Source organism: Pongo pygmaeus, chromosome 5 (genome assembly GCF_028885625.2).
Source record: "Pongo pygmaeus isolate AG05252 chromosome 5, NHGRI_mPonPyg2-v2.0_pri, whole genome shotgun sequence".
Classification (NCBI taxonomy): Eukaryota; Metazoa; Chordata; class Mammalia; order Primates; family Hominidae; genus Pongo; species Pongo pygmaeus.
Window position 1 is genome coordinate 46243574 of NC_072378.2, and position 25926 is coordinate 46269499.

A 25926-nucleotide genomic window follows, 5' to 3' on the forward strand; every position below is an offset into this window, starting at 1 on the left:
ACTTGTGATATGGCAGTTAGAACTGCAGAAAGGAGTGATCACACCTTGGTTTTGCACTGGGAGAGGTGAAGTTTTTTGTGTCATGGCCAAGAATGTTCTAGAGGAAGCACAGCGTTTGACTGGCTTTTTGGGCTCAGTAGTCTCAGACCAGTATCTCAAAGAATGAGCCACAAGTGATAGTTCAGAATTCATGATCCTGTGGGTGCAGTGTGGGCTTTGTTCTTGCCTGTGTGGAGGCATTTCACTGCCCCTCTTAGGGGAGCTTATTTCCATGATGCAACCATGTGTTTTATCTGGTGGCTTCACTCTTAGGATGCCTCCTGTTGTCAATTGTTGCCTTCAGTGCATTAGGCATATGTTTGAATCCATATTTATGAACAATGTCTTTCAAAATAGTGAATTAAAATGTCCATGTTGTCTTTCTTCATCTTTACGAGTTAGAGGAAAAATAGTTGCCTTTCCATACTCTTTCCATTTTAGAGCTACTCAGAGCTCTCAGTGCAGCTCTAGGTCAAGTGGTCTTACTGATTATCAAGTTGGCTTTCTGCCTTGATGCATTTATAGGAGCTTTTATTATTGACTTTGGAGCTCCTTGCAAGGTACTCCAAAAAAGCATTTTAAAATAGTCTCCAGTGGGCAGCTTACATTTTAACTGCTCCTTTCATTATCTTCCTCAACACCCTTATACAGTTCCCTTTTCTAGAATTAAATAACCACACGATAGCTTTTGGGCTCCATGTCTCTTTCAGATGTTGAACTTGGCCCTGTTGTCTTGATTATGTTGTGGTTCAGCGAGAGTCTCATGCTCTTTCACATTCATCACCTTTCTCCTAGTTTTTGTTTTCATGTTATATGGCAACATGATAAATTAAGGGCCAAATATTTAGTGCCATCCTGTTTTTTTTGTTTTGTTTTGTTTTTTAAGAATTCCTTTGAGAATCACTGTCAGTGTGATAAGAGGCAGAATTTTGTGATACATAAGAACGTGGTTGCAAGAAGAAAGATTGAAGACCAACATTTTCCAAAAGTCCCATGGTTCCAGGTGAATGTAAAGTCCCCTTCCACCATTAATTAATCTAGGATTTAAGACTGAAGATCTGCCTGTCTCTTGAGTCTTATTTTTGAGGCCACAGTACTTTGCAGACCATTTTTCTAGTAATATAGACTCTGATTTCAGGTTCTCTTGCTTCACTTTCCTATATCACACTTCCACAAATCCCAGGGCAGGGCCTGCCAGCTCTCTAGGTTTCTCTTCTCATCCACACTTGTCTTCCCTAATGGCAGCCTGATTGATCTTCTGCTGAAGGCCAAGAGCTCAATGAATTGTGAGAATTTCTGGTGGAATTTCTTGGTAGAAAATAGCTCTTCACAAGTCCAATACTAATGTTTCCAAAACTGTAAGTCAGAGAGAACTCCCTACCCCCACAACACATATACATCCCTTTCCATAATATGTTCCTAGTACCCTTGAGACTATATTGGGGGGGTATACACTGGGTTTGACCTAAAATGGTAATCCTTATGTGGACTAAAAAAAGAAATTTTTTCTTTTTCTAATTTTCTTGTTATAGTTAAAGAAAGAACCTATGTTTTTCCATCTACTTCAAAATATGCCAAAAGGGAGCAACAACTGCCACAAGAACCAGTTCATACTCAACTCATCCCATGGTGTGGCAGTCTCATGGACATGTAGCTAAGTTACAGGGGATGAAACTAGCACACTTGTGTCTGAGAGAGAGAGAACCTAAAGATAGTAAAGAAAGTGGAATTGCGTCCTTGGGAAAGATCTTCAACACATGGTTAAATAAAGAGACAACCATGAGGCATATTTCACTTATCAATTTGAGTAGAATTGAAAAATAATACATCTCAATACTGGTGATGATGTGAGAAAATTAGCACTCATATTCTGCTGGTGAAAGAGTAAGTTGGAACAATCTGGAGGTAAATTTAGCAATCTATCTCAAGAGCCTTACAATAGGTGCGCCTTTTGACTTAGAAATTCCACCTCCAGAAATCTATTCTAAGGGAAAAATAGACATAATGAAGAAGATAGCTTATTGGTACTTCATTATAGCATCAATTGATTAAAAAATTAGAATGACCCTAAGGGCCGAATAAAGAAAACTGGTTAAATGTATTGTAATACACAAGAATAATGTTATAGATGAAAAAGGGCATGGAAAGATATTCATGATGTATGCATGAAAAAAAATCCCATTAACAAACAGTGTGTAGAGTGTTGGCTAATGATAATTCTCAAAAAAGACAGCTAGAAAAACTTATTGACCAAGAAAAGCTAAGTTTATCAGATTTATTTCAACAAAGAAGAACACCTTCTTGACAGAGTCTTAGTAGCACATCAGAAGGGAAGGATATTTACAGGGTCTTAGGGCAATTTAGGGCCAAATGATTATAAGGTGGGTCTTGAAAGGCAGAAAACAGGCTGGGATTGGGCAAAGTTTATAATGTAAAAGCTTTGAATCCATGGGCACTGTAAGGTGAGGTCTTGGACAATTATTGTAGAGCAAGCTGTAGGTCTTGATAAGTAAGCAAATATTTTCTGGAGAAAGTAGCAAGTTGTTTTTGTCTGGTCCTAGTATTGTTTGGCATAGAAACAGAAAAATATATTTTACCCCAGAATTGTTTATCATGGGGACAGGAGGGTACATTAGGTTCAGTTCTCTTTTTGTTAAAAAAAAGTGTTCGTATTTATATTCCTATCTCACTAGAAAAAGTTTGGGAAAATAATTATTTACAAATTAAAGGTGGTTATATGTGGGCAGAAGGATTACCAGTATAACTTATTTATTTTTTATTTCTTATCTGTATTTTCAAAATTTTCCCTAATGAACCTATATGCAGAAAAAAGATGCATTTGTTTAAACCTTATTTAGTCAGATAATTCTAGGACTATAGCATCCAGAATCACCCTCCCCTCAAAGCTTCTAACCTGTTTCTAAATATAACACCTAATCTAGGCACAAGTTTGTGGCTAATTTGGACAACTGACTAATTATTAACTCATCAAAACCATGTGATAAAATGAGCTTAGGTAGCTTTTCATTTTTTCAGCCAGACAGATAAATGCTGTACACACTGTTTTAGAAGGATTCATTCTTCAGAAGCACCTTGGAAGCATATTTAACTAACACAGACACCTATTTCTCTCCTTAGCTCTCTGTTTTCACTCTATTTTCAGAATTATGGTACAGTGGGTGTCAGGGACTAGAAAGAAATGAAGAGTGAGATCCAAGGTGAACCCAGAAGTCTGCAATAGTGTCTCATGATCTCTCTAGTCAACCACTAATAAATACTTTTGAGCATCTAATATTTGCTGAGTGCTAGACAAGGTGAGGCACGGCACAAAAATTGAATAACCTATACTCTATCTCTTAAAGGAGCTTAGTTTGTAATTGGGGACAGGGTGGTAACAGTGACTAACACACAGGAAACAATTCTAGACAGACTGAAAATGGTGTGAAACCAAGCACTGCTCCACAGATGGAATAGTACTGGGTTCTAACTGGTCTCTATTACGGCATTTGTATTATGCATCTCAGCAGTCTAGACTCCAAGGCCTATATGAATTTGGAAATAAGAGTGTTTGGGGCATTGAGATAGTCTACTTAAAGGAGGATTACATTGAAACTTGTTTTTCTCATTTCCACATTTTTTAATTAAAAACCTTCCCAAATTTTGAGTATGCTTTACTCTTTCCATAAATAAATGCAGCTGAATGAACCCAATTGCAGGGCCTCAGGGTCATGTTTATTGCACACGGATGTAGATTTCAGTGAATCTAAGTAGAAGGATAGGAGACCTATATAATGTAAATCGACTCCAAGTCATACTCTGAAATTTACTTTAAAAGAAAAAATTCACATAGACGAATACCTGATGGCCATGTATTTTCTGGTTATTGGCTTCTTTCCATTAAAGAAGAGCACAGAGAGACCTTCCAATAGATTGAATGTTCCAATTGGTTGAAATATCATTCCACTTAAAATAACCCTTTATTGCCAAAAAGTACTCTTCATCAGAGATTGTATAATCTCATAGACAAGGAGCCTTCATAACTCCCTTCAGGAAACTGAGGCCCAGAAAGGAGCCTTGCTCAAGGTCACATAGTAATTTAATGATGGACCCAGGAGTCAAATTCTTGTTTCTTTGTTTTCAGTCTTGACTTCCTACCTCTCCAGTCTAATACTCCATGCCTTTTCCCACAAGGTAAAACTTCCTGGGGGCTCTGGGTAGGTTAGCTACTAGACATAAAAATAAAAGAAATAAATAAAAGCGGCATAGGTCACAACAACTTTGAGTGTAATGGGATACTCTCATTTCCAATGTCACTTCTCTGGAAGCTTCTCTGGAACAGGACTTAGTCTTCCTCAATGCTAGGCACAGTCACTGCCATCCTGTGCCCCTTGGTTTCTTCACAGAACCGTTAAGGAGACCAAGACACAGAGAGATGATGTCTCCCATGGTCTCAGCTCTTGGTCAGCCTGGAGAGCAGATGCCCTACGTTCACACAGTGGAAGCCTGGGGCGCCTCCTGGGTGAGCAGTCTAATGATCTAACTGGCTATTAAAAAAGCAACCACCACAACCAACTTGGCTAATATACCATGTAGAATGCCTTGGGCCACTCATGGGGGAAAAGAAAATCACCATCAAACATTCTGGGATGAATTACAGAACAGAAAATCCAGAGTTAGGACCAGTTTCAGGGTTTGTTGATTTAGCAACTCTGTGGTCAAATCAAGGACCCAGGTTCTGTCTCTGTCTCTTGCTGCATTTTGCAGCATGTTGCCTTCGCCCTGAGGCTGCTACCATCTCAGGGTCCCCAGAGGACGGCAGCACTTCCAGGCCTCATACCCACAGTCAGAAGCAGTGACTTAAGGAGTCACTTTCTTAAGAACAAGGGGATCTTTCTCAGAAGTTCCTGAGCAAATCTGCCTTCACAATACTGGGCGGAACTTGGTCAGGAGCCCACTTTGAAACCAACCACAGCCAGCAGGATGGCCCAGACCATTTGTGCTTTACCCTTGGAACTGAGGATGAAATCACCCTCGCTCCAGTCATCTGAGGGTGGGAGTGTGTGTGTAGGGTGGGGGAGTAGGGAGGAGGGAGGGGGTGGACTCCTGACCCAGTCGGAGCTCTGCCTGTGGAAGATGGGAGTCAGGAAGGTGGGGTTACCACCAGCTGCATCTGCTGCACCTGCCCTGAGCCCCTGGCTGCCCCTCCCATCAAGATCCACCCCTGGGTCTGCTGTTTCATCTCTTCCAAGGTAATGAAGTGCTGTTATGACTAAGTCTAGAGGACACAGGAGACAGCCGAGAACTTTGCACCCTTCAGCAATGTGAATGCTCATAGAAGTCTTCATCAGACTTCACGTTGGCTTCAGGTAAAGCTTGCTAAGGACTCTGGGAACCTGAACCCAGAGTCAGTGATGTGGTGTTGAGAGTAGGGATTTCAGCCTAAGAATGCTGACAGGGCTACGCAAGCCACTGAGAGCCAACAGAGAGCTCTGGGCACAAGAAGAATGATATTTTAAGGAATTCTTTAAATCATACCTGGACTGTCACTGTTGATCTACCTCCATGGATGTCAATGCAGATGGGAAATATGAAACACTGAAAGAGCATCAGTATAATTTTTTACCTAGCCCAAGTATTATGAAAGAATGTTTATTTAACCTTGCAAAAAAAAAAAAATTGGTTTTAGGATGGCTGGTTCACAAACTTTGTGCTTTTCGTTTTCCTCTTCCTCTTTTGCATTTACTTTTGATTTTTTTGTTTTGTTTTGTTTTGTTTGAGAGGGAGTCTTGCTCTGTCAGTGTCGCTCAGGCTGGAGTGCAGTGGTGCAATCTCAGCTCACTGCAACTTCCACCTCCCAGGTTCAAGCAATTCTCCTGCCTCAGCCTCCAAAGTAGCTGGGATTACAGTCAAATCACTTGAGGTCAGGAGTTCGAGGCCAGCCTGGCCAACATGGTGACATCCCGTTTCTACTAAAATACAAAACTTATCCAGGTGTGCTTTGATTTTTAAAAACAATGAACATTTTCCTTTATAATGGGAAAATAAATTAACCTTTATGTGGAAAAAAAAGGTACTTCATACTTGTCATCTAAAACAGCATAGGAAATCCCCACCTCAAATAAGAAGTTAGATGACCACTTTTGTAATATTTGAAAATAAACCAACTTTATTTGAATCAGTCAATACCAATCAAGACTGGAACACAATTTGTAATTGGTTCAGATTCATGAGGAAAACACTCAGCTGTATCTTCATTAAAAGGCATTTTACATTTATTAAGGCTTGAAAGCAAGTCCTGTTATTTCATCACCACAGTTAAAGGTCTCGAGATAATCAAGTAACTATCATTTGGAGTGTCTTTGTAAAATGAAACACTTGCTCTTTTACAAAAGCTAAGCATCTTTTGTTAAGCTAGTTAACTCCGCAGCTTATAAACTAGGGCAATGAGGTGGCCAGGAAAGTAAGACAAATTCAAACATCAGCTGGATAATTTATATTTTAAATATATGTATAGTCAATATTGTGAAATCTCTAACTCTACATAAAATGACTGGATCCTTAAAAGTACATTTTACCAAAAGCAGATTGCTTCTATAGAAAGACATAATAGCCCAAACCTTATATTGAGGCAACATATTTTATTTTTGGTTGCAAGAGAGGGATTGGATCTATTTCTTTAAATAACGTTAAATGAAATTATGCACACTCTGGATCATACACAATCATGAATCGAAAGTATCCTGACACTAAGCTGGGAGATGCATACTGACAAAGGAGAAGAATGTGTGTTGATGAGGAGGGCACATGTTGCTTGATTTGAATGATAAAGAGAAATGGATAGAAGACAATGGGACTGTGTGCAGCAGGTCCTGTTCGCTTAAGTTTTCCTAACATCAGAATCAGGGTGCTTCACATGCACACATCTTTCTCTGATGCTTTCTTAAGATTCTCCTTAATGTCATTTAAAAAAATAAGAAAGTGATCCCTTGGGAATTATTGTACTTAGTTTTAACCATGAGTTAACATTTCCTCTTTCCAAAGAAGATGACACCAGCATCTTGATTCACTGTGCAGTTGAGATGGCCCCTGGCCAGTGGGAATTGAGGCGAGTCACAGAAGTACTTACCAAATACCTACCTGCTGCTTCTAGATTAATTCAATTTTAGACACACACTCTCACAGTGATGCTAAACTCTTTACAAGGTAGACCTGCAGCTTCCTGCCTCTGCCTCCCTCTTAGTTCTATTTGTCCAGGCCTTGCTGATTTCTGGGAGTCTCATATGGTCAAGATCTATTTCGGGCATGACCCATCTTATGACAATTCTAAGATGCTTGGTATTGTCTGTCTGTGGAGTGGCCATGGGGCAAGAACTGTGAAGAGCTTCTGTTGTTACATTTGATAAGGGCCTGAAAAGCCAGCCTGGGAAAGTTCACTCTTGGTGTGGCCTTTTTCTGATAAGATCAAGACTTTGCTGGCCCCACCAGCACAAGAAGGGGAATGCTGAGGACAGCACCATTTCCCAAGATAAAACTAGTTTGGGATCTGTGGCCAAATAAGCTGATGGACTGTGTTTCCGACATTTCAGCTCATTTGCTTAGTGCTAGGTCACTCTACCTCTTGTTTAGAAGAATATAGCCATGCTCACATCTGTGACTCTGAATTTATCAAGCATTTGACTTTCTTTATCAGAAGTTGAAGAAACTGTGCTTTGGATCCATCATGATTTTACTTATCCAGCTTACTTTTTACAGTTATTAAAATCTTACTCAATACCTTCTCTCTGGGCCAACCTCAGAAGCAGGCAGTGCTGAATAGACAGTGAATTCAACTCAGTCATTCTGAGTTTGACTCTTGCTTCTGCCTTCGTCTCCCACTACCCTGCTTCCCCCACCCCCAATAGTGCTGTGCAAGTCAAAGAAGATAAATAAATACAAAATAAAATAAGATCTCAACACAAATACATCCCCTTTCTGTGCCACCAAAATGCCTTCCTGAGCGATTCGTATTCATTCAGGACCAATGAAAAGGAAGCCTCCTACCCTATAGCTGTGTAGTGTGGGGTCCCAACTGCAGACCCTCCTGTGCTCCCTGAGTTGTTCTTGGGACACCTAAGGACCTCACCACACTGTTGCTGAGACATGATGTTCTGCACATATAAGAAGCCCAGACAGGCTGAAGCATCTGGAGAAAGATCTCTTTTGAAAAAAAAAAAAAAAAAAGGAAGATAATATTAATATTATTGTTACTTTAATATACCATAATAAATCTAGTCATAAGACACCATAACTCTTAGTCCATAGTCACTTGCATTATTTGATAATCCAGTGCTGAAATATAAAGAAATTTCTGAATTAAGTACCCAGAAGTGCCTTCCTTCTGTAACTCCTCCCTCTCTTTTAAATGTCTATAATTGATCATATAACACTCCCACCTCCTTGTCTTAATATATTTATCTCTGTAAAACTAACTCAACCACAGAAGGGACATCTAGAAACAGCAATATTGATTTGGTTTGGCCTGTTTATTTTTAAGGACTTGCCAGTTGCTGAATTCTGAACATCCAATCCGAGTCCCTGCAATTCTGCAGACTTCTCTGGGGTGGAGTTGCCTCACCGGAGGCTTGGTTCTGTTTTCTCTGTGGCAATTGGCTATGATTCACAGATGTGTTTCCAGAACAGCCCAACTGTGGGTCTCAGGGAAGTAAACTGCCTCTTAGGTCATCTTGCCTGTGCTGTAAATTCGGGGAAGGATTTCTGAGTACAACAGGATTTCACACTAATTAAAAGGCCTTCGGGATCATTCCAGCCCTCATCCCCCAGGATGCCAGTTTGGGGCTTTTCCCTACAGTAAAAAAGGACTGTTTCCTCACCAGTTCTCCTTGTTAAACATCTCCAGGGCACAGTTTCCAGGGGGACCTGGAAAGGTTCCTTTAGAGGTGGAAATGAATCAACTCATTCTGCCTTTTCAAAGCTTTCTCAGGCTTATAAAGTGTCCTACTGAGAAAGTTCCTCTTCCTCAATGGGCTCTAGGAGACCTCCTGCTTCCTCTCCTCTGATTTGATCAATGGGTCACTTTTTTTCTTCAGAGATCCCTGGAGGCAGGTAGGTCCAGGGATTGCTTGGGTTAGAATTTGTTGATGTTTCTATGGAAAGGACCCGTGCTGTCCTGCCCTTGCTGAGAAATGAGCCAAGTCCAGGGGCTTTCCGGCACTTGGGAGCCTCACCCTTTCCCAGCGAACACTATAGAAGGGGGATTGTTGAAGGTAAGGGCCTGTGGCAAATGGATTTTCTCACTGGGCGTTCACAGGGAGAGGGAGTTGATGAGTGCATTTTTCTTAGTTTCCTCTGCACAGGTCCCCAAGCTTGGACTGGGTAAGCTTTTTAGGAGATGAAACTCAAAGGAGAATGACAAAAGAGTGAAATATTAGCTTAAAAATTTTTCCTTTTTTTTTCACCTGGCAGTTGAGTCTGATTGTAGGAAAATTAACCCAAATGGGTCTACATTTTTCTTCAAGTTCAAACCACATGGTTTCCTAGTCAGAAAGTCTCATGGACTTTCTTCCTATGGTGTTCCATGATCAGACCACCTCCTAAATGTGGCTTTTACCCATTACAGGCTACAGTTGAATCAGGCAGGAGCAGCTGCTGGAGAGCACCCAGCCGACAGACCTGCATTCCAGAAGCAGCTTGGAGAAACTGGGAAGACATTTTTGGCCCATTCTTGGGTTTTTACTGTAAGGCTAGCAGTTACAGGATGCCACCAGTCCAAGACTTAGATCATGAGAGAAGGCCTTTTTAAAAGTTTACCAGGGAACATCGAGGCTCATAAAGAACTCTTTTGTCTTCACCCATCCCTCCTCCTCCCACTCCCATCCACTTTCTCATAGCTCAAAAACCACTCACTGGTAAGCACAGTCAAACCCAGGCCTGTAGTCACCACTGAAACAAGTACTCCTAAGCAAGCAAACCCCATGGCTGATAGACCCCGTGGGCCTTTTGGCATCAACACTGCTCCCCTCCCCTCCCATCCCAGTCACTGCAGTTTAGAATTGCATGCCAATTTCCTTTTCTGGCAGGGCCTGGACAGCATGGAAGCCAGGGACAGCATGGGCCAGGTGCACAGCAGCAGCAGTGCAGCATTCCTGGCACTGCAACAAACTGAGAATGTGTCTCAAGTGACTTTCCAGTCTGGCCCTTAGTGCCCAATAACCAGAGTGTCAAAAGTAGTGAGACTGAAGCTGTGTTTGCCAGACACCCAAGTCCATAGCCAGCTCAGTCCTCCATTCACTCTCTCTGTCTCCCCTACTGGGGTAATAGATCTCTTTCTAAGAAGGATGAAGATGGCGTTTGTCCTTGGCCTTGTAGGTATGGACGGAGAGGAGGGTAGAAAAGGAGTTGGTGTTGCATGTTTCTAAAGCATCTGAGAAGGTATTTTGATATTGGCAGAAGAAGCTAGTGGCAATCCCATATGTGGGCTCTCCAACACTGACTGACCCCAAACATGCTGAGCCCAGATCAGGCTGGCCGGCTGAGAGATGGACTGTGTCTATCATTTCTGCTAGATTCCTAAGTGAGGAGGCCAGGGATGGTGCTGACCTTCGTGAAAGATAGCAGGCTGGAGTTCCCATGATACCAGCAAGATGAGGCATGATTACAAAAAGTGCGCCTCAAGGCAGTGATAAAGAGGAGTCTATGAAGCTGGAGTCTTAGGGGAGTGGTTGAGTCCTTCTGCAGCGGGGATGGGGCAAAATGGCTGTGCTCAGGATCGGCTGAGGCGTTTGGCGACGTCAGCGTAGGCCAACTCGATCTCACTGTCAGCTGCACAGGTGTTGGTGAACTCATCACGGGCATAGGCGTTCTTGAGGTACCGCCACAGGCCTGTCATCTCAGCCGGGATATCATAGTTGCGGTATTTCTTGGCCACAATCTAAAACAGAGATGGCAGGACAGAGGTGGTGTGAAGGCATGAAACAAATCATTAGAAAGTGTTAGTGGCCGTCCCAGTGTGTGTGCACTGCAGGAAACCTCCGTGCATCACCACGGGCCATCAGTGATATGTTTGAAATGCAAGGTGGCAGTGCTGTCTTCTTTTTGTTTTGTTTTAATTTAATTTCTTAAGTAAACATAATTTGCCCTTTGACCTAGTGTTTCAAATTCTAGGAATTTTTTCTCAAGAAATAATCATGGATGGATATAAAGATTGAGCTACACAATTATGATCCCAGATCTATTTTGAATAACAAAAATGGTGCACAGCACCAATGTCCAACAATACATGAATACATATATTATCTTACACAAATAAAATGGCATAGTGGAGGGACATTAAAAATGATGCTGCTGAGAAAATCTAGTGATCTGGAAAACTCTCCAAGATAGACTATTACATTTGAAGTTCAAGTATAATGCATTTGGAGAAACATGTATGATGGCTAGATGTCTATATACCTATATATTACCAGTGGTTATGTCTGATTGATAGAATTACCAACAATATTTCTTTTCTTCTTTCTCTTATTCACTTTGTTTTACACAGGCATCTTTATTTATAGAAGGGAAAAAAAACCATGAAAAGCAAGTTAGATATTGGAATGTATATGCAGGTTTAGACTATGACATAAGAGTAAGCAAATACTGATTTCTGTTCTCACTCTGGTTTGCCACAGTCCAGGGGGATGTGGACTGGAGAGTTCTGGAGAAGTGGTATTTATGTTGAGAGAAACAAGAGCAAAGTGATTAAAAGCATGGGCTCTGGATCCCAACTGACTGGATTTGCAATCATGGCTCCACTTAGCAGTTGTGTGACATTGGGCAGGTTACTTAACCTTTCTGAGCTCCAATTTCTTTATCTCTAAAATGGATGTAATAATAAAACCTACTTTGGAGCAATAGATTAGTTAATACACATCAAATGCTTAGAGGAGTGCCTGGCACATAGTAAATACTCAAGAAACATCAAGTATTATTATAATTCATTGAGACCTAGCTTGTACCCATTTGCATGCATTTTCTTAATGGGGGAGCAGGATGGTTTCTTTAATGAGGTCTCTCTAGCTGGGGCAGCTTCATGGACCTGTGACCTGTGCAGTCTCACCTTGCACTCAGAAGAGCCCTGCTCTTGGTTTAATGCTCTGGGGTCAATGTGTGGAAATTCTTAATAATTTTTAAACAGGGCCCCCCTGTTTTCACTGTGCACTAGGGCCTGCACATTAGCTGGTCCTCCTCTAGCCCTTCCAGGCTAGGCTAGGGTAGGGGTAACAGGAGAGTAGTATCACTTCTGACTCCCCTCCTTCCCTCTTTTCCCTCCCTCCCTCCCTCTCTCCTTCCCTCCCTCCCTCTCTCCTTCCCTCCCTCCCTCTCTTCTTCCCTCCCTCCCTCCTTCCCTCCTTCCCTCCTTCTTTCCTTCCCTCCCTCCCTCCCTCCTTCCTTCCTTCCTTCCTCTCTCTCTCTTTCTCTCACTCTCTGTCTCCTTCTCTTCCTTCCTTCTCTCTTTTTTTTTGGGGGGGATACAAGGGGGTACATGTGCAGGCTTGTTACCTGGGTATAACACATGATGCTGAGGTTTGGGGTATGATTGGTCCTGTCACCTAAGTAATGAGCATAGTTTTTCTACACTTGCCCCCTCCATCCGTCCGCCAAGTAGTCCCCAGTGTTTATTGTTGCCATCTTGATGTCCGTGAGTACCTATTGTTTAGCTCCAACTTATAAGTGAGAACATGTAGTTTCATGTTTTCTGTTCTTGCATTAGTTTGCATAGGATAATGGCCTCCAGCTGCATCCATGTTGCTAAAAAGGACATGACTTTGTTTCTTTACATGGCTATGTAGTATTCTATGATGTATATGTACCACGTTTTGTTTATTCAGTACACTGTTGATGGGCACCCAGGTTGATTTCAGGTCTTGCTATTGTGAAGAGAGCTGTCATAAATATATGAATGCATATGAATTTTTTTTTGGTAAAACAATTTATTTTCCTTTGGATATATAACCAGTAATGGGGTTGCTTGGTCGAGTGATAGTTCTGCTTTTAGTTCTTTGAGAAATCTCCAGAGTGACTGAACTAATTTACATTCCCATCAACACTGTATAAGTGTTCCCTTTTCTCCACAGACTAACCAACATCTGTTGCTTTTTGACTTTTTAACAATAGCCATCCTGACTGGTGTGAGGGAGGTGTTTCATTGTGCTTTTAGTTTGCATTTCTCTGGTGACTGGTGATACTGAGCTTTTTTGTTTTTTTTAAATGTTTGTTGGCCACTTATTATGTCTTTTATTGAGAAGTGTCTTTTCATGTCTTTTGCCCACTTTTTAATGGTATTATTTGGTTTTTGCTTATTCAATTGTTTAAGTTCCTTATAGACTCTGGATATTAGACCTTTGTCAAATGCATAGTTTGCAAATATTTCCTCCCACTCTGTGGGCTAACTGTTCACTCTGTTGATAGTTTCTATGTGCAGATGCTCTTTAGTATAATTAAGTCCCACTTGTCAATTTTTATTTTTGTTGCAATTGCTTTTGTAACTTCATCATAAATTACTTCCCAAAACTGATGTACAGAATGTTTCCTAGTTTTCTTCTAGTATTCTTACAAGTTGAGGTAAATCTTTAATCCATATTGAGTTACTTTTTGTATATGATGAAACGTAGGGGTCCAGTTTCATTCTTCTGCATAGGCATAGTCAGCTATTCCAAAACCATTTATTGAATAGGAAGTCCTTTCCCCATTGCTTATTTTTGTCAATTTTGTGGAAGATCAGATGGCTGTAGGTGTGTGGCTTTATTTCTGGGTTCTCTATTCTGTTCCATTCATCTATGTGTCTGTTTTTGTACAAGTACCATGTTGTTTTGGTTACTGTAGCCTTATATTGCAGTTTGAAGTCAGGTAATGTGACACCTCCAGCTTTGTTCTTTTTGCTTAGGGTGGCTTTGGCTATTCAGGCTCATTTTTGGTTCCACACGAATTTTTAGAATAGTTTTTTCTAGTTATGTGAAAAATGACATTGGTAGCTTGATAGGAATGGCATTGAATCTGCATATTGCTTTGGACAGTGTGGCCATTTTACCAATATTAATTCTTCGAATTTATGAGCATGGAATGTTTTTCCATTTGTTTGCGTCAGCTGCGATTTCCTTAAGTAGTGTTTTATAGCTCCCTTTGTAGAGATTTTAACTCCCTGGTCAGATGTAGCCCTAGATGTTTTATTTTACTTTATTTTTGCAGCTATTATAAATGGGATTATGTTCTTGATTTGGCTCTCAACTTTAATATTGTTAGCATACAGAAATGCTACTGATTTTTGTACATTGACTTTTTTTTTTTTTTTTTTTGAGATGAAGTTTCGCTCTTGTTGCCCAGGCTGGAGTGCAGTGGTGAGATCTCGGCTCGCTGCAACCTCTGCTTCCTGGATTCAAGCGATTCTCCTGCCTCAGCCTCCCGAGTAGCTGGGATTACAGGCATGCGCCACCATGCCCGGCTAATTTTGTGTTTTTAGTAGAGATGGGGTTTCTCCATGTTGGTCAGGCTGGTCTCGAACTCCCGACCTCAGTCGATCCGCCTGCCTCAGCCTCCCAAAGTGCTGGGATTACAAGCATGAGCCACTGTACCCGGCCACAGTGACTTTTTATACTGAGACTTTACTGAAGTTGTTTATCAGTTCCAGAAGCCTTCTGGTGAAGTCTTTAGGGTTTTTGAGGAATAGAATCACATCACCAGTAAAGAGAGAGAATTTGAGTTCTTCTTTTCCTATTTGTATGCCTTTTATTTCTTTATCTTGCCTGATTGCTCTGGCAAGGACTTCCACTACTATGTTGAACAGGAGTGGTGAGAGTGGGCATCCTCGTTTTGTTCCAGTTTTCAAGGGGAATTATCCCAGTTTTTGCCCATTCAGTAAGATGTTGGCTGCAGATTTGTCATAGATAGATGGCTCTTATTATTTTGAGGGGTGTTCTTTTAGTACCTAATTTCTTGAAGGTTTTTGTCATGAAGGGATGTTGAATTTTAACCAAAGTTTTTTCTGTGTCTATTGAGATGATCATTTAGTTTTTGTTTTTAATTCTGTTTATGTGGCGAATAACATTTATTGATTTGTGTATGTTGAACCAACCATGCATCCTAAGAAGAAGGCTATTTGATCAATGTGAATTAACTATTTGATGTGTTGCTGGATTTGGTTTGCTAGTATTTTGTTGTGAATTTTTGTGTCTATGTTCATCAGGGGTATTGGCTTGAAGTTTTCTTTTTTCATTGTGTCTTTGTCAGGTTTTGGTATCAGGGTGGTGCTAGCTTCATAGAATGAGTTAGGAAGAGTCCTTCTTCCTTGATATTTTGGAATAGTTTAAGTACAATTGGTACTGGTTCTTCTTTGTATGTCAGGTAGAATTCAGCTGTGAATCCATCTAGTCTGGGGCTTTTATTGGTTGGTAGGTTTTTTTAATTACTGATTCAATTTCATAACTCAATTAGTCTGTTCAGGGTTTCAATTTCTTCCCAATTCAATCTTGGAATATTGACTTTGTATACTGAAACTTTACTGAAGTTGTTGATCAGTTCCAGGAGCCTTTTGGTGAAGTCTGTAGGGTTTTCAATAAATAGAATCATAATCAGTAAAGAGAGAATTTAACTTCTTCTTTTCCTACTTGTAGGCCTTTTGTTTCTTTCTCTTGCCCGATTGCTCTGGACTTCCACTATGATGTTGAATAGGAGCAGTGAGTGGGCATCCTTGTCTTGTTCCAGTTTTCAGGGCGAATGAAAAGTGTATTTCTAGGAATTTATCCATTTCTTCTAGATTTTCTAGTTTGTGTGCATAGGGGTGTTCATAATAGTCTTTAAGGATCTTCTGTATTTCTGTGAGCTCAATTGTAGTGTCTTCCTTGTCATTTCTGATTGTGCTTATTTGGATTTTCTTTTCTTTTTGTTAATCTAGCTAATGGTTTATGGATCTTGTTTATCCTTTCAAAAAACCAACTTTTGGTTTCATTGATTCTTTGTATGAATTTTTGGGTCTCAATCTCATTCAGTTCTGCTCTGATTTTAGTTATTTCTTTTATTATACTAGCTTTGAGGTTAGTTTGTTCTTGTTTTTCTAGTTCCTCTAGGTGTGATGTTAATTTGTCAATTTGAGATCTTTCTAACTTTTTGAGGTAGGCATTTAGTGCTATAAACTTTCCTTGTAATATTGCTTTTGCTACATCCTAGAGATTTTGGTATGTTGTGTCTTTGTTTTCATTTATTTCAAAGAATGTTTTTACTTTTGCTGTAATTTTGTTGTTTACCCAAAAGTAATTCAAGAGTGAGTTGTTTAATTTCATGTAATTGTGTGGTTTTTGAGACATCTTCTTGGTGTTGATTTCTATTTTTGTTCCACTGTGGTCCAAGAGTATGATTGATATAATTTCTATTTTTTTGAATTTATTGAGATTTGCTTTATGACTGAGCATGTGGTTGATCTTGGAGTATGTTCTGCGTGCAGATGAGAGGAATGTATATTCTATGGTCAATGGGTGGAGCATTCAGTAGATGTCTATTATGTCCAATTGGTCAAGTGTTGAATTTGAGTCCAGAATATCTTTGTTAGTTTTCTGCCTCGAAGATCTGTCTAATGTTGTTAGTGAGTTGTTGAAGTCCCCCATTATTATTGTGTGTTGTTGCTAAGTCTTTTCATAGGTCTAGAAGTACTTGTTTTGTGAACCTGGGTGCTCCAATGTTGGGTGTGTGTATATTTAGAATGGTTAAGTTTTCCTGTTGTATTCACTCCTTTACTATTATGTAATGCCCTTCTTTGTTCTTTTTTTTTTTTCACTATTGTTGGTTTGTGATATGTTTTACCTGATATAAGAATAGTGACCCCTGCTCTGTTTTGTGTTCCATTTGTGTAATAGATCTTTCTTCAGCCCTTTACTTTGAGCCTATGGGTGTTGTTACATATGAGATGGGTGTCTTGAAGACAGCAGATGAGTGGCTCTTTTTTTTTATCCAAATTGCCACTCTATGCCTTTCAAGTGGGGCACTTAGATCATTTACATTTAAGGTTAATATTGATATGTGAGGTTTTGATCTTTTCGTGAAGTTGTTAGCTGGTTGCTTTGTAATTTCTATTGTGTGGTTGCTTTATAGGGTCTGTTGGCTATTTACAAGTGTGTTTTTGTGGTAGCAGGTATCATTCTTTTGTTTCCATGTTTAGAAATCCCTTAAGGATCTCTTGTAAGTATGGTCTAATGGTAATAAATTCCCTTAGCACTTGCTTGTCTGGAAAAGATTTTATTTCTCCTTTGTTTACAAAGCTTAATTTGGTGGGATATGAAGCTCTTGGTTGGAATTTCTTTCTTTAAGAATGCTGAAAATAGGCCCTCAATCTCTCCTGGCTTGCAATATTTCTGCTGAGAAGTCTGCTGTTAGCCTGATGGGGTTCCATTTGTATGTGTTCTGACCTTTTTCTCTAGCTGCCTTTAAGACTTTTTTCTTTGGCATTGACCTTGGACAGTTTGGTGACTACATGCCTTGGTGAAGTTCATTTTGTGTAGTATCTCACAGGTGTTCTCTGGATTTCTTGTATCTGTATATCCACCTCTCTACCTTGCTTTTGTTTTCAGAGAGGGCCCTAGACCATTGACCCTGGGGATCCTCCCATTCAGAGAAGCCCCAGATCAGTCACTCTGGGCTTTCATCTTCATTTTGGTGCTGGTAATATGCAGAGTTTCCCAGAAAGTTGTGCTGAAGTGAAGGATGACGATGACTTGATGGATGAAAAACTCACTGTTGCAGACATGTTCACAGACATTTGGGAACATTTTTTCCCCTCTGTGCTCCTAGGCCAGTGTTGAGCTTCTATTATAACACTGAGCTATAATCTATTCTGAATCATGATTACTGTTTCAGTACCCTTTTTTTTTCTAGCTTGTGGGCAGTGTAAGGATAGCAATCACAGCTTCTTCACTTCTGTACTCCTTGATAATCTCAATAATGATGTTGACCAGAGGAATGGTAATAACAAACATTTATTCACTGTGTGCTCTGTTCCAGGGACTGCTTTAAGTACTTTGCAAGGTACTCAAATCTCTAAATAATCCTATAAGGAAGAATCTATTATATTCTCATTTACAGATGAGAAAAGCAAGACAAAGGGAGATTAAATAGGTTGGGATTCAAAATTTACAATCTTATCTGTACATCAGACAAGGTTCTCTAGTGTCAAGTGTAATAAAATAATTTTAAAGACTGAAGATCCCTAGCAATGAGCAAACAGAAGCTACAAGAGATTATGTGACTTAATGTTACATGAGAAATTAATTAATTTAACCAATATCTATTGAGTTACCATTAATATTTATTACAGTCCTTGCTTTATAATCCACAGTTCTTTCTACTTTGCTACTCAGCCCTACATAGCTGATAAAGCAATGGGTCTACTCAGAATCCCTCATGTGCCAGCCATTAATCTATTGTTGCTTACCTCCAAACCTACTCTTTTATTTACTTTTTTTTGTGATGCTGGGGCTAGGACTGAGCAGATAACATCTCTTCTTTGCCAGTGAATCCTGTTAGGTTCTGCCAAGAGTAGTTACTGGAGAGAGCCAGCAAGGTTGGAGGAGGAGAAGGGAGGGAGAAGCCCATGCTTTTCAGCTTCCTCTTTCTGTCAGAGTCTCCATTTATTTCTGGGAGCAGCAGCTGAATCCAGTTTGCTATTTTGTCAATACTCACAGGACCACTTCATCATACCCACACAGAGAGGCCAGCACATAGCAGGGACTCTGCTTTAGAGGCGGGATCCCAGCCAACCTGAGCTTGGACCCTGGCACCAGCTGAGCATCACTTTCACCCACATTCAGCTCTGCAGGGTCCCTAATCTACAGAGCCCCTAAGTTTGTAAGTTTTAATAATTCCAACCTCTTCCCTTTGTTCCTCCTGCCCTAGGAGTAGTAGCTGCCTCTTGAAGGTAGAGCCTCCTAGTATATTTTGCCTTTCCAGTTCTTTAGTACATAACACTTCCTTAAATTCTCTCTGTTAAAATAACTGGTTTGGTGTGGGCACCAAAGAAGCCACCCCCACATTGTTCTGTCTGGCTTAGGTAACTATAAGCAAGGGTGATGAAGTCCGAGTCCTTTGATAAAGCTCTCACAATGAGGGATGCCACCACGATATCTCCCCAGTCCCTTTCTCTTCACTGAAAGATGATGATCCCTTGGGTTGGGCCAAGTTCCTTTGAGAAGAGGCTGTCTTGGCTAAGAGCAAATTCATGCAGGAGTGGTGGCCTGACCAAGAGAACTGGCTGGAATTTACCAGAGTGGATGAAAGAGGTCTACAATAAGATAAAGGGATCCGAAAGTATTTTTCACAGTGACACACTGATTCATAGAGTAGCCTCAAGTCATTTCATACTGAAATTTTATTTTCAGGATTTTAAAGGGCAGAATGTTAGCTTCAATACAGCAGAAATGCAATTTGTAAATATATACTGATATTGATGTTGATGTTCCCCTTCTTGTTTGTCTCCAGGGCTGAACATCATCACCATGCTAGGCAAGGATCCCAGTGGGCAAGGAGAGGCCTGCAGATGCCTCTCCCAACCAAGACCTGTGCACCCTGGGCCTTGGCTGCTGAGCTGGTCATTTCTTCACACGTTGGCTTGACTTTGGGAGATGAGAACTAGGAGGGGGCCGGACAATGAATGTTCAAGCCAAACTCTCATGGAGAGCCTGGGCCAGAGCAACTCTGCTTCCAGGGATGGAGATAAACCTGAAAGCGAGCCAGGCAAGAGGAGAGTGAGCACGAAAGCAGCAAGGGGGTAAGGATGCACACGGAGCTCTGACGTTCACAGGGACTTCCATGCTCATGTTCTGAATTTGCTCTTTCATATGAAAACAGTTAGCTCCCACAGCCCAGATTAAGTTTTGGCATCCGAAGCCAAACTGGAGGCCTGACTTGGCTTCCCCTTCGCTCTTTGTGAACTTTAGAGGTTTGCCAGGTTTCTGGGATCTGATAAGCTGGATCAGCAGAAATCCAAAGAGATAGGGGGCCAAGGGCTGGCCTTTGTTCTTTCATTGGCCATCTTCTTTTTGATCTCCAGCTTCTCTGGGTTAACCACCCACTGAATTTTCTCCAAGGACAGGGCTTCACTGAGTCATTTAAGGCTGGTGGGAATTGAGGAAATCACAGGATGAAGCCCAAGGCTTGGGAGATCCATTCGTTTGCCTTGTTCAACAAATGGTTTTTGAGTGGTAGTGAATACATGTTTGAGCAAGAGAAAAGGAAAGAAGGAGGGAAAGAAGAAAGGAAAAGAAGGCAAGAGGGAATACAATCCACTTCTATTCTTCTAGGCACGAGAAAAATGAATTCCAAAAAGATTAAATGATGTGCCCTAGCTCATGCGCTAGTTGGCAGCAAGATACAGGACTGGAACTCAGGTCTCCTGGCCTTTGCATTGTATCACTCTGACACAGTGTGACTGAGCTGGAATTATATCATCCCTTTCAGAGGTACTTGTTCCTAAGGAGAAGAAGAATAAAGGATAATGGGTGGGGCATGCAGTAGTTAATAACTTCAAAGAGACATAGATTGGCTGGACCTACAAGTGACTATTGGCTTGGCCCCAAATCCAAAATGTTTTTTCTAAATAGGTTGTATTTGCCGACTCCATTTTTATGCATGATTCCCTCTCAGTCTTCAGCTCTAAGGCATATGGAAACATCAGTGTACACACAACTGAGTGACTTCAACTCAAGCTGGTACATGCTCTGGTTGGAGAGGAGATAGCATTTTTGACTCGGGACTTGAGCTGAAAAATAATAGGCATATACTCAGCTGACAGATGATTGAATCTGAGTCTTCTCAGTGAAGCATAGAAATTAACTGGATATCATAAAGACTTACACCAGGTGATCAAATGATCAATCAATGAGTATTTATTGAAGGGCCACCGTGTGCCCATCATTACTCTTTAAAAAGGTCCTTTCTTCACAGAGCTTGCTGTCTGGCTGAGACAGTAAGATATAAGCATGCGTAAAATAGAGCACAGTATGGCTATCTGATACTAGGCTGACGAGGGTCAGGAAAGGATGGGGGAAGAAGTGCTCATTTACAGAACTTAGGGGGATACAACTACTGTCTTCAAATGAGGTGAAGGCAAGCAGAGCTGTGTTCTCTGTTACTCTAGAGAACAAATGGATAGCAGGGAGGCATGCTTGGGCTCATTGTAAAGAACAATGATTTAATAATCAAAGCTATCTAACATGGTAGGGCTGGCTCATTAAGCAGAGGGCTCCTTGTTCTCAGAGGCTGCAGTCACAGCTTCACAGAAGCCTGTCACAGAAACAGCAGAAAGTGGTCCAGGTTGAAGTGGGAGATTGTTTTGGATGACCTCTAAGTGTCCTTTCCAACTCTCAGATTCCCAGGGTTTGTTGTATAGGAGAGGATGACACTACATGTTGCCGATGGTTAGTAAGTGCAATGATAGCAAGAAAGTGACATCACCTCTTGCAACCTCCACCTCTTCATTTGATAGATGAGGAAAATGATGTGGGCTCACCTTAGGAAGCTGCTGGAGGAAGTGAGAAGGTGGGTCTGTGCACAAAGAAAGAATGCCTATGAGGGCACATTTAATAGAGCTGTAGGGGTGTGGCCAGGGAAATCCTATGAGGAAGAGGCCTTTGGAGTGATATGACTGTATACAACAATGATAATTGCGACTATTACACATATTAAGCCCCTACAATATGCCAAGCACTTTCACGCTATATTTACTCTTCCACCAACTCCTGAAGTAAGCAATATACGCCTATTTTATAAATGAAAACTGAAGCTCAAGGAGGCCACACAGCCAACAAGCAGCAGAGGGTGACCTTGAGTCCTTATTACCTGACTTCAGGGTCCAGGTTCTTGACCAAGAGGTGGTACTGTCCTTGACTCATCCACACAGGTGACCTGGGCCTAAGATGGAGCTGGATCTTGCAGGCCCCTGTGGGTAGAGCTCTCTTACCTTAACCACATGGAGCTTGGGCAACAGATTGCAGTCAGCCAGGGTCAGCTCATCCCCATCCAGGAATTTGCGCCGGGACCCCTTGTCTTCCCCACAAGTGTTGGCGTCAATCTCCTCTGGTAGAGGGGTGTTCAGGTAGTCATCCAATTTCTTTAGAGCCTTGGTTAGGCCTCTTTCAAGGGCTGGCATGAAAGAGTAAAAGAAGGGCCTTTATTCAAACTTCTTGCCAGTGGATAAAGTCATAGGATCTTCAGAGTGGAGTAGTTCATCTAGAATCCTGTTCCCCTCATCACATTGCCAGCTCCCCACACACTGCAGAATACCTGGAAACCATTAACACAATGCAGTAGAAGTGTACTGAAAAGGCAAACGCTAACCAAACAATAAACACTAGTTAATCTTTTGCTTTGAAAAAAATACATAAATATAGAAATACAGGCTGGATGTAGTGGCTCACCCCTGTAACCCCAGCACTTTGGGAGGCCGAGGCGGGCAGATCACGAGGTTAAGAGATCAAAACCACCCTAGCCAATATGGTGAAACTCCGTCTCTACTAAAAATACAAAAATTAGCTGGGCGTGGTGGCACGCACCTGTAGTCCCAGCTACTCAGGAGGCTGAGGCAGGAGAATCACTTGAACCCAGGAGGCAGAGGTTGCAGTAAGTGCAATAATACTAGCCAACTTATTTATTTATTTATTTATTTATTTATTTATTTATTTATTTATGTATTTATTTTTGAGACAGAGTCTCACTCTGTCACTAGGCTGGAGTGCAGTGGCGTGATCTGGGCTCACTGCAACCTCCGACTCCCTGGTTCAAACGATTCTCCTGCCTCAGCCTCCCGAGTAGCTGGGATTACAGGCACGAGCCACCACACCCAGCTAATTTTTGTATTTTTAGTAGAGATGGAGTTTCACTATATTGGCCAAGATGGTTTCAATCTCCTGACCTCATGATCGGCTCACCTTGGCCTCCCAAAGTGCTGGGATTACAGGTGTGAGCCACCACACTCGGCCAATACTAGCCATTTTTTTAAAAAAGTTTTGGTTATCTATAATTTGCTAATATTCCACATCAACCTACATATTACATTTTTAGGAAGAAAAGGCTCTTAAATGGGTAAATATAAACTATATAGAAGTTCCAGGACAAAGATATGCATCAGATATTGTGGAAGCATTAACTATAGCTAACCCAACCCAAGAAGAGTTGGGGACAAGGCCTTCAGGGGGACATGACAGGGGAAATAGAACAGCCTTTTTTGATGTCACCCCCAGAGAAGTGATAGGTACCAGGGAAGAAGACTTGGGTTTACTCTAGGGAAGCTTGTTCTAAAAATCACTGCTGTCTCAAATGGAAGGGCTCCACCACAAATGTGCAACCCCTAGCTGCACAGAAAGCTGTCATGATTATGACTCAAAGAATGAATACCCAAAGGAAGATAACATGGGAGAAGGCTTTTACAGTCTTGTTCAAATAATTATCTGTCATCATTTATTTAGACACAAAAGCAGACAAAGTACCCAAAAGAACAACTGTGGGAAGCCATCATCACTGAAAATCATTTTGCCCAGAATCTCATAGTCCACTCTAATCAGAGAACACTACCATAGAAACTTTCTACTTGAGCTCAAAGGACAAACATGGAGGAGATGGCTGACCAGGGCATCAGTCACTGCACCTGTGTCATCAGCCCCATCCCCAGCAGCTGTTTTTCCAGACTGGTTTCGAGCCTGACACTGAGATAATGGAAGTCGATCCTGCTGTTCATTCCAGTAGACACAAGGGGGACACTGCCTTCTGGAGGCAAAGCCAAGAGGGCTATACTCTTGTTCAGATTTTCCCAAGTGTGCCTTGTTAGCCACTCCTCTCATAACCCACTTTTTGTCTTCTCATAGAAGGCCTTTTGTTTGAGACAATGGAATGACACCAGCCCAAGATAAATCAATTGAACACTTACTGGAATGTTTGAAAACCGCCTGGAGGTTGGGCATAGTTTCTCAATACTTTCTTCTCCCTGGTGTGGCATCTGAACTACTTCATCATCTGCTTTGTGTTTCCAGTTTGGGAGAATAGAGTAAGCAGGGCTGGGAAAATGCAGTATATTCCTTAATAATTGTCTAGACTGTGATGGGATTGCAAGGCTATTCAAAGGCAATGGCAGAGGGTGGGTACTAAACAATGCTTATTATGCTTTTCTCCCTGAAGCACTTGTGATTTATTTGTTTGCTTGCTCAAATCCCTCTACCCCTTTCATTTCTGGAGATTACAGCAAAATCTTCATTATAATGAAGAAAGGAAGAATCAAATACTGGGCCTGTCAAAATTTGACCAACTAATATCATCTGAGGGAAAGGGTCATACGATAGGAGATGAGACATTGCAGGTTCTAATCTCAAATGGCCCTGGAGACCTGAGTGGGCTGCTGCACAAGTCTGTGCCCATGTCACCAGGTCTGGGAAATATCATGAAATTTGGTGAAAAGCCTAGAGCAGTGATTGAAGTTCTTTGGGAAGACAGTTCTGTATATCCCTCCAGTAATTCCTTGAGATGGAAGGCATCAAGTCTGGTGACAGGAATCATTGTTGATTTATGTCGCAACTGCGACATTCCATGGAGCTTTCCAAGTCAGCACATTCTGGAAGACACCCTCTGTGTATCAGTTTCCTCACTTGGGTTTGTGTATTTTTGACCAGGAATGTGAAAGCTGCAGTTGGTGACAACCGTGGTAGAGGAAGAGGAGACAAGGCAACAGGGAAAGGACTGCGTGGCCTGGGGCTAACCTGTGTTTAAATCTCAAGGCTGCCCAGGGTGGATTCACTGGGAAGCTGCTGAGCCTTAAGCTTCAAGGCCTCTTACTTTCCTGGGTCCCTTCCAAGCCCTTGGATCTGATTTCAAGAATTCCGTATTGGTACTTATTGTATTGCCTTAAGGCTTCATAAATCCCACAAATGTCGTTGGTCCTGGCACTTACATGTGACCTTGGACAAGTTCCTCTACTTCACTGAGTTTCTGCTTTCTCATCTCAATAACGGGACTAAGGATCCTTCACCCTGTTAAGACCACTGCTGGGGTTAACTCAGATAATGCAGGGAAAGCACCTAATACAGTGCCTGGCCCATACGAGGACATCAATTAATGGTAGTTGTTGCTATTGCCTTACCAAATGTGGGGTCCTCCTGTTCTCTGTTCCTTGCCCCATACTCTTGGTCAATATATTCCTGAATATCCCAAGGTGCAGTGGAGAATGGGTGATTTTTAAGAAGCTCCAAATTTGTGGGCAACTCCCTGGAGAGGAAAATCAATAGCCTGGAGATTTGCTTCCCTTACTTATTTAGTATACAGCCAAAGCCCTATTCCTTACACTCCCTTGGGATGCTCCTTGGTAATAAGCTGTGTTGAAAGGCATACCCATAGCAAAATAGACACAACATGCCTGTGTGCTAAAACGCTACCATATTATCGGATAGCAAATGGCAGTACCCACGATATGCTCTGCCAATTCTTTTCCTCCTACCTGCCAACTCATTCCTCTGACCCTGGCTCAATCTGCCATCCGTAGAATTTAATGATCTCTTTTGGCTGATGGTATGCAGGTCATGAAACTATTTGAACTTTCTGCTCTGGTAGGAACAAGGGGGATGTGAAAGAAACTAGAGCAACAAAAAGATGTTAATTCCTTGTGTTCGTATTTGAAACCCTCACTCCAAATAATTACTCTGAGTAGCTAGATGGGGTATCCCTCCAACTACAGCAAGTGAGCCTAGGGTTGGGGCACCCAAGAGGCAGGATCACTAACATCCCAGGGACTTGATAGATACCCAGTGTTTTAACTGCTTTCTTCCCCTCTTCGCCTCTGCTCCCCATAAAGATTTATTCTGTACCACACACAAATGCACTGGGTAAAATATG

The 25926-nt window shown here is 41.5% G+C and overlaps 1 protein-coding gene across 3 annotated transcripts in view; it reads right to left on the minus strand.

Moving 5' to 3' along the window:
- Positions 1–6177: 6177 nt before the first annotated feature.
- Positions 6178–25926, minus strand: part of CLIC5 (chloride intracellular channel 5) — a 185353-nt gene continuing 165604 nt past the window's right edge. For 2 of the 3 annotated variants that reach the window (XM_054492202.2, XM_054492204.2), the window contains exons 5-6: positions 22013–22194; positions 6178–10966 (exon numbers count right to left, since the gene is read on the minus strand). In XM_054492202.2, the coding sequence (XP_054348177.2) occupies positions 10799–10966; positions 22013–22194 (350 nt within the window). In that variant the 3' untranslated portion in view covers positions 6178–10798. Of the gene's footprint in view, positions 10967–19405; positions 20524–22012; positions 22195–25926 lie in introns of those variants that run through there. The other variant, XM_054492205.2, reaches the window with a different exon arrangement.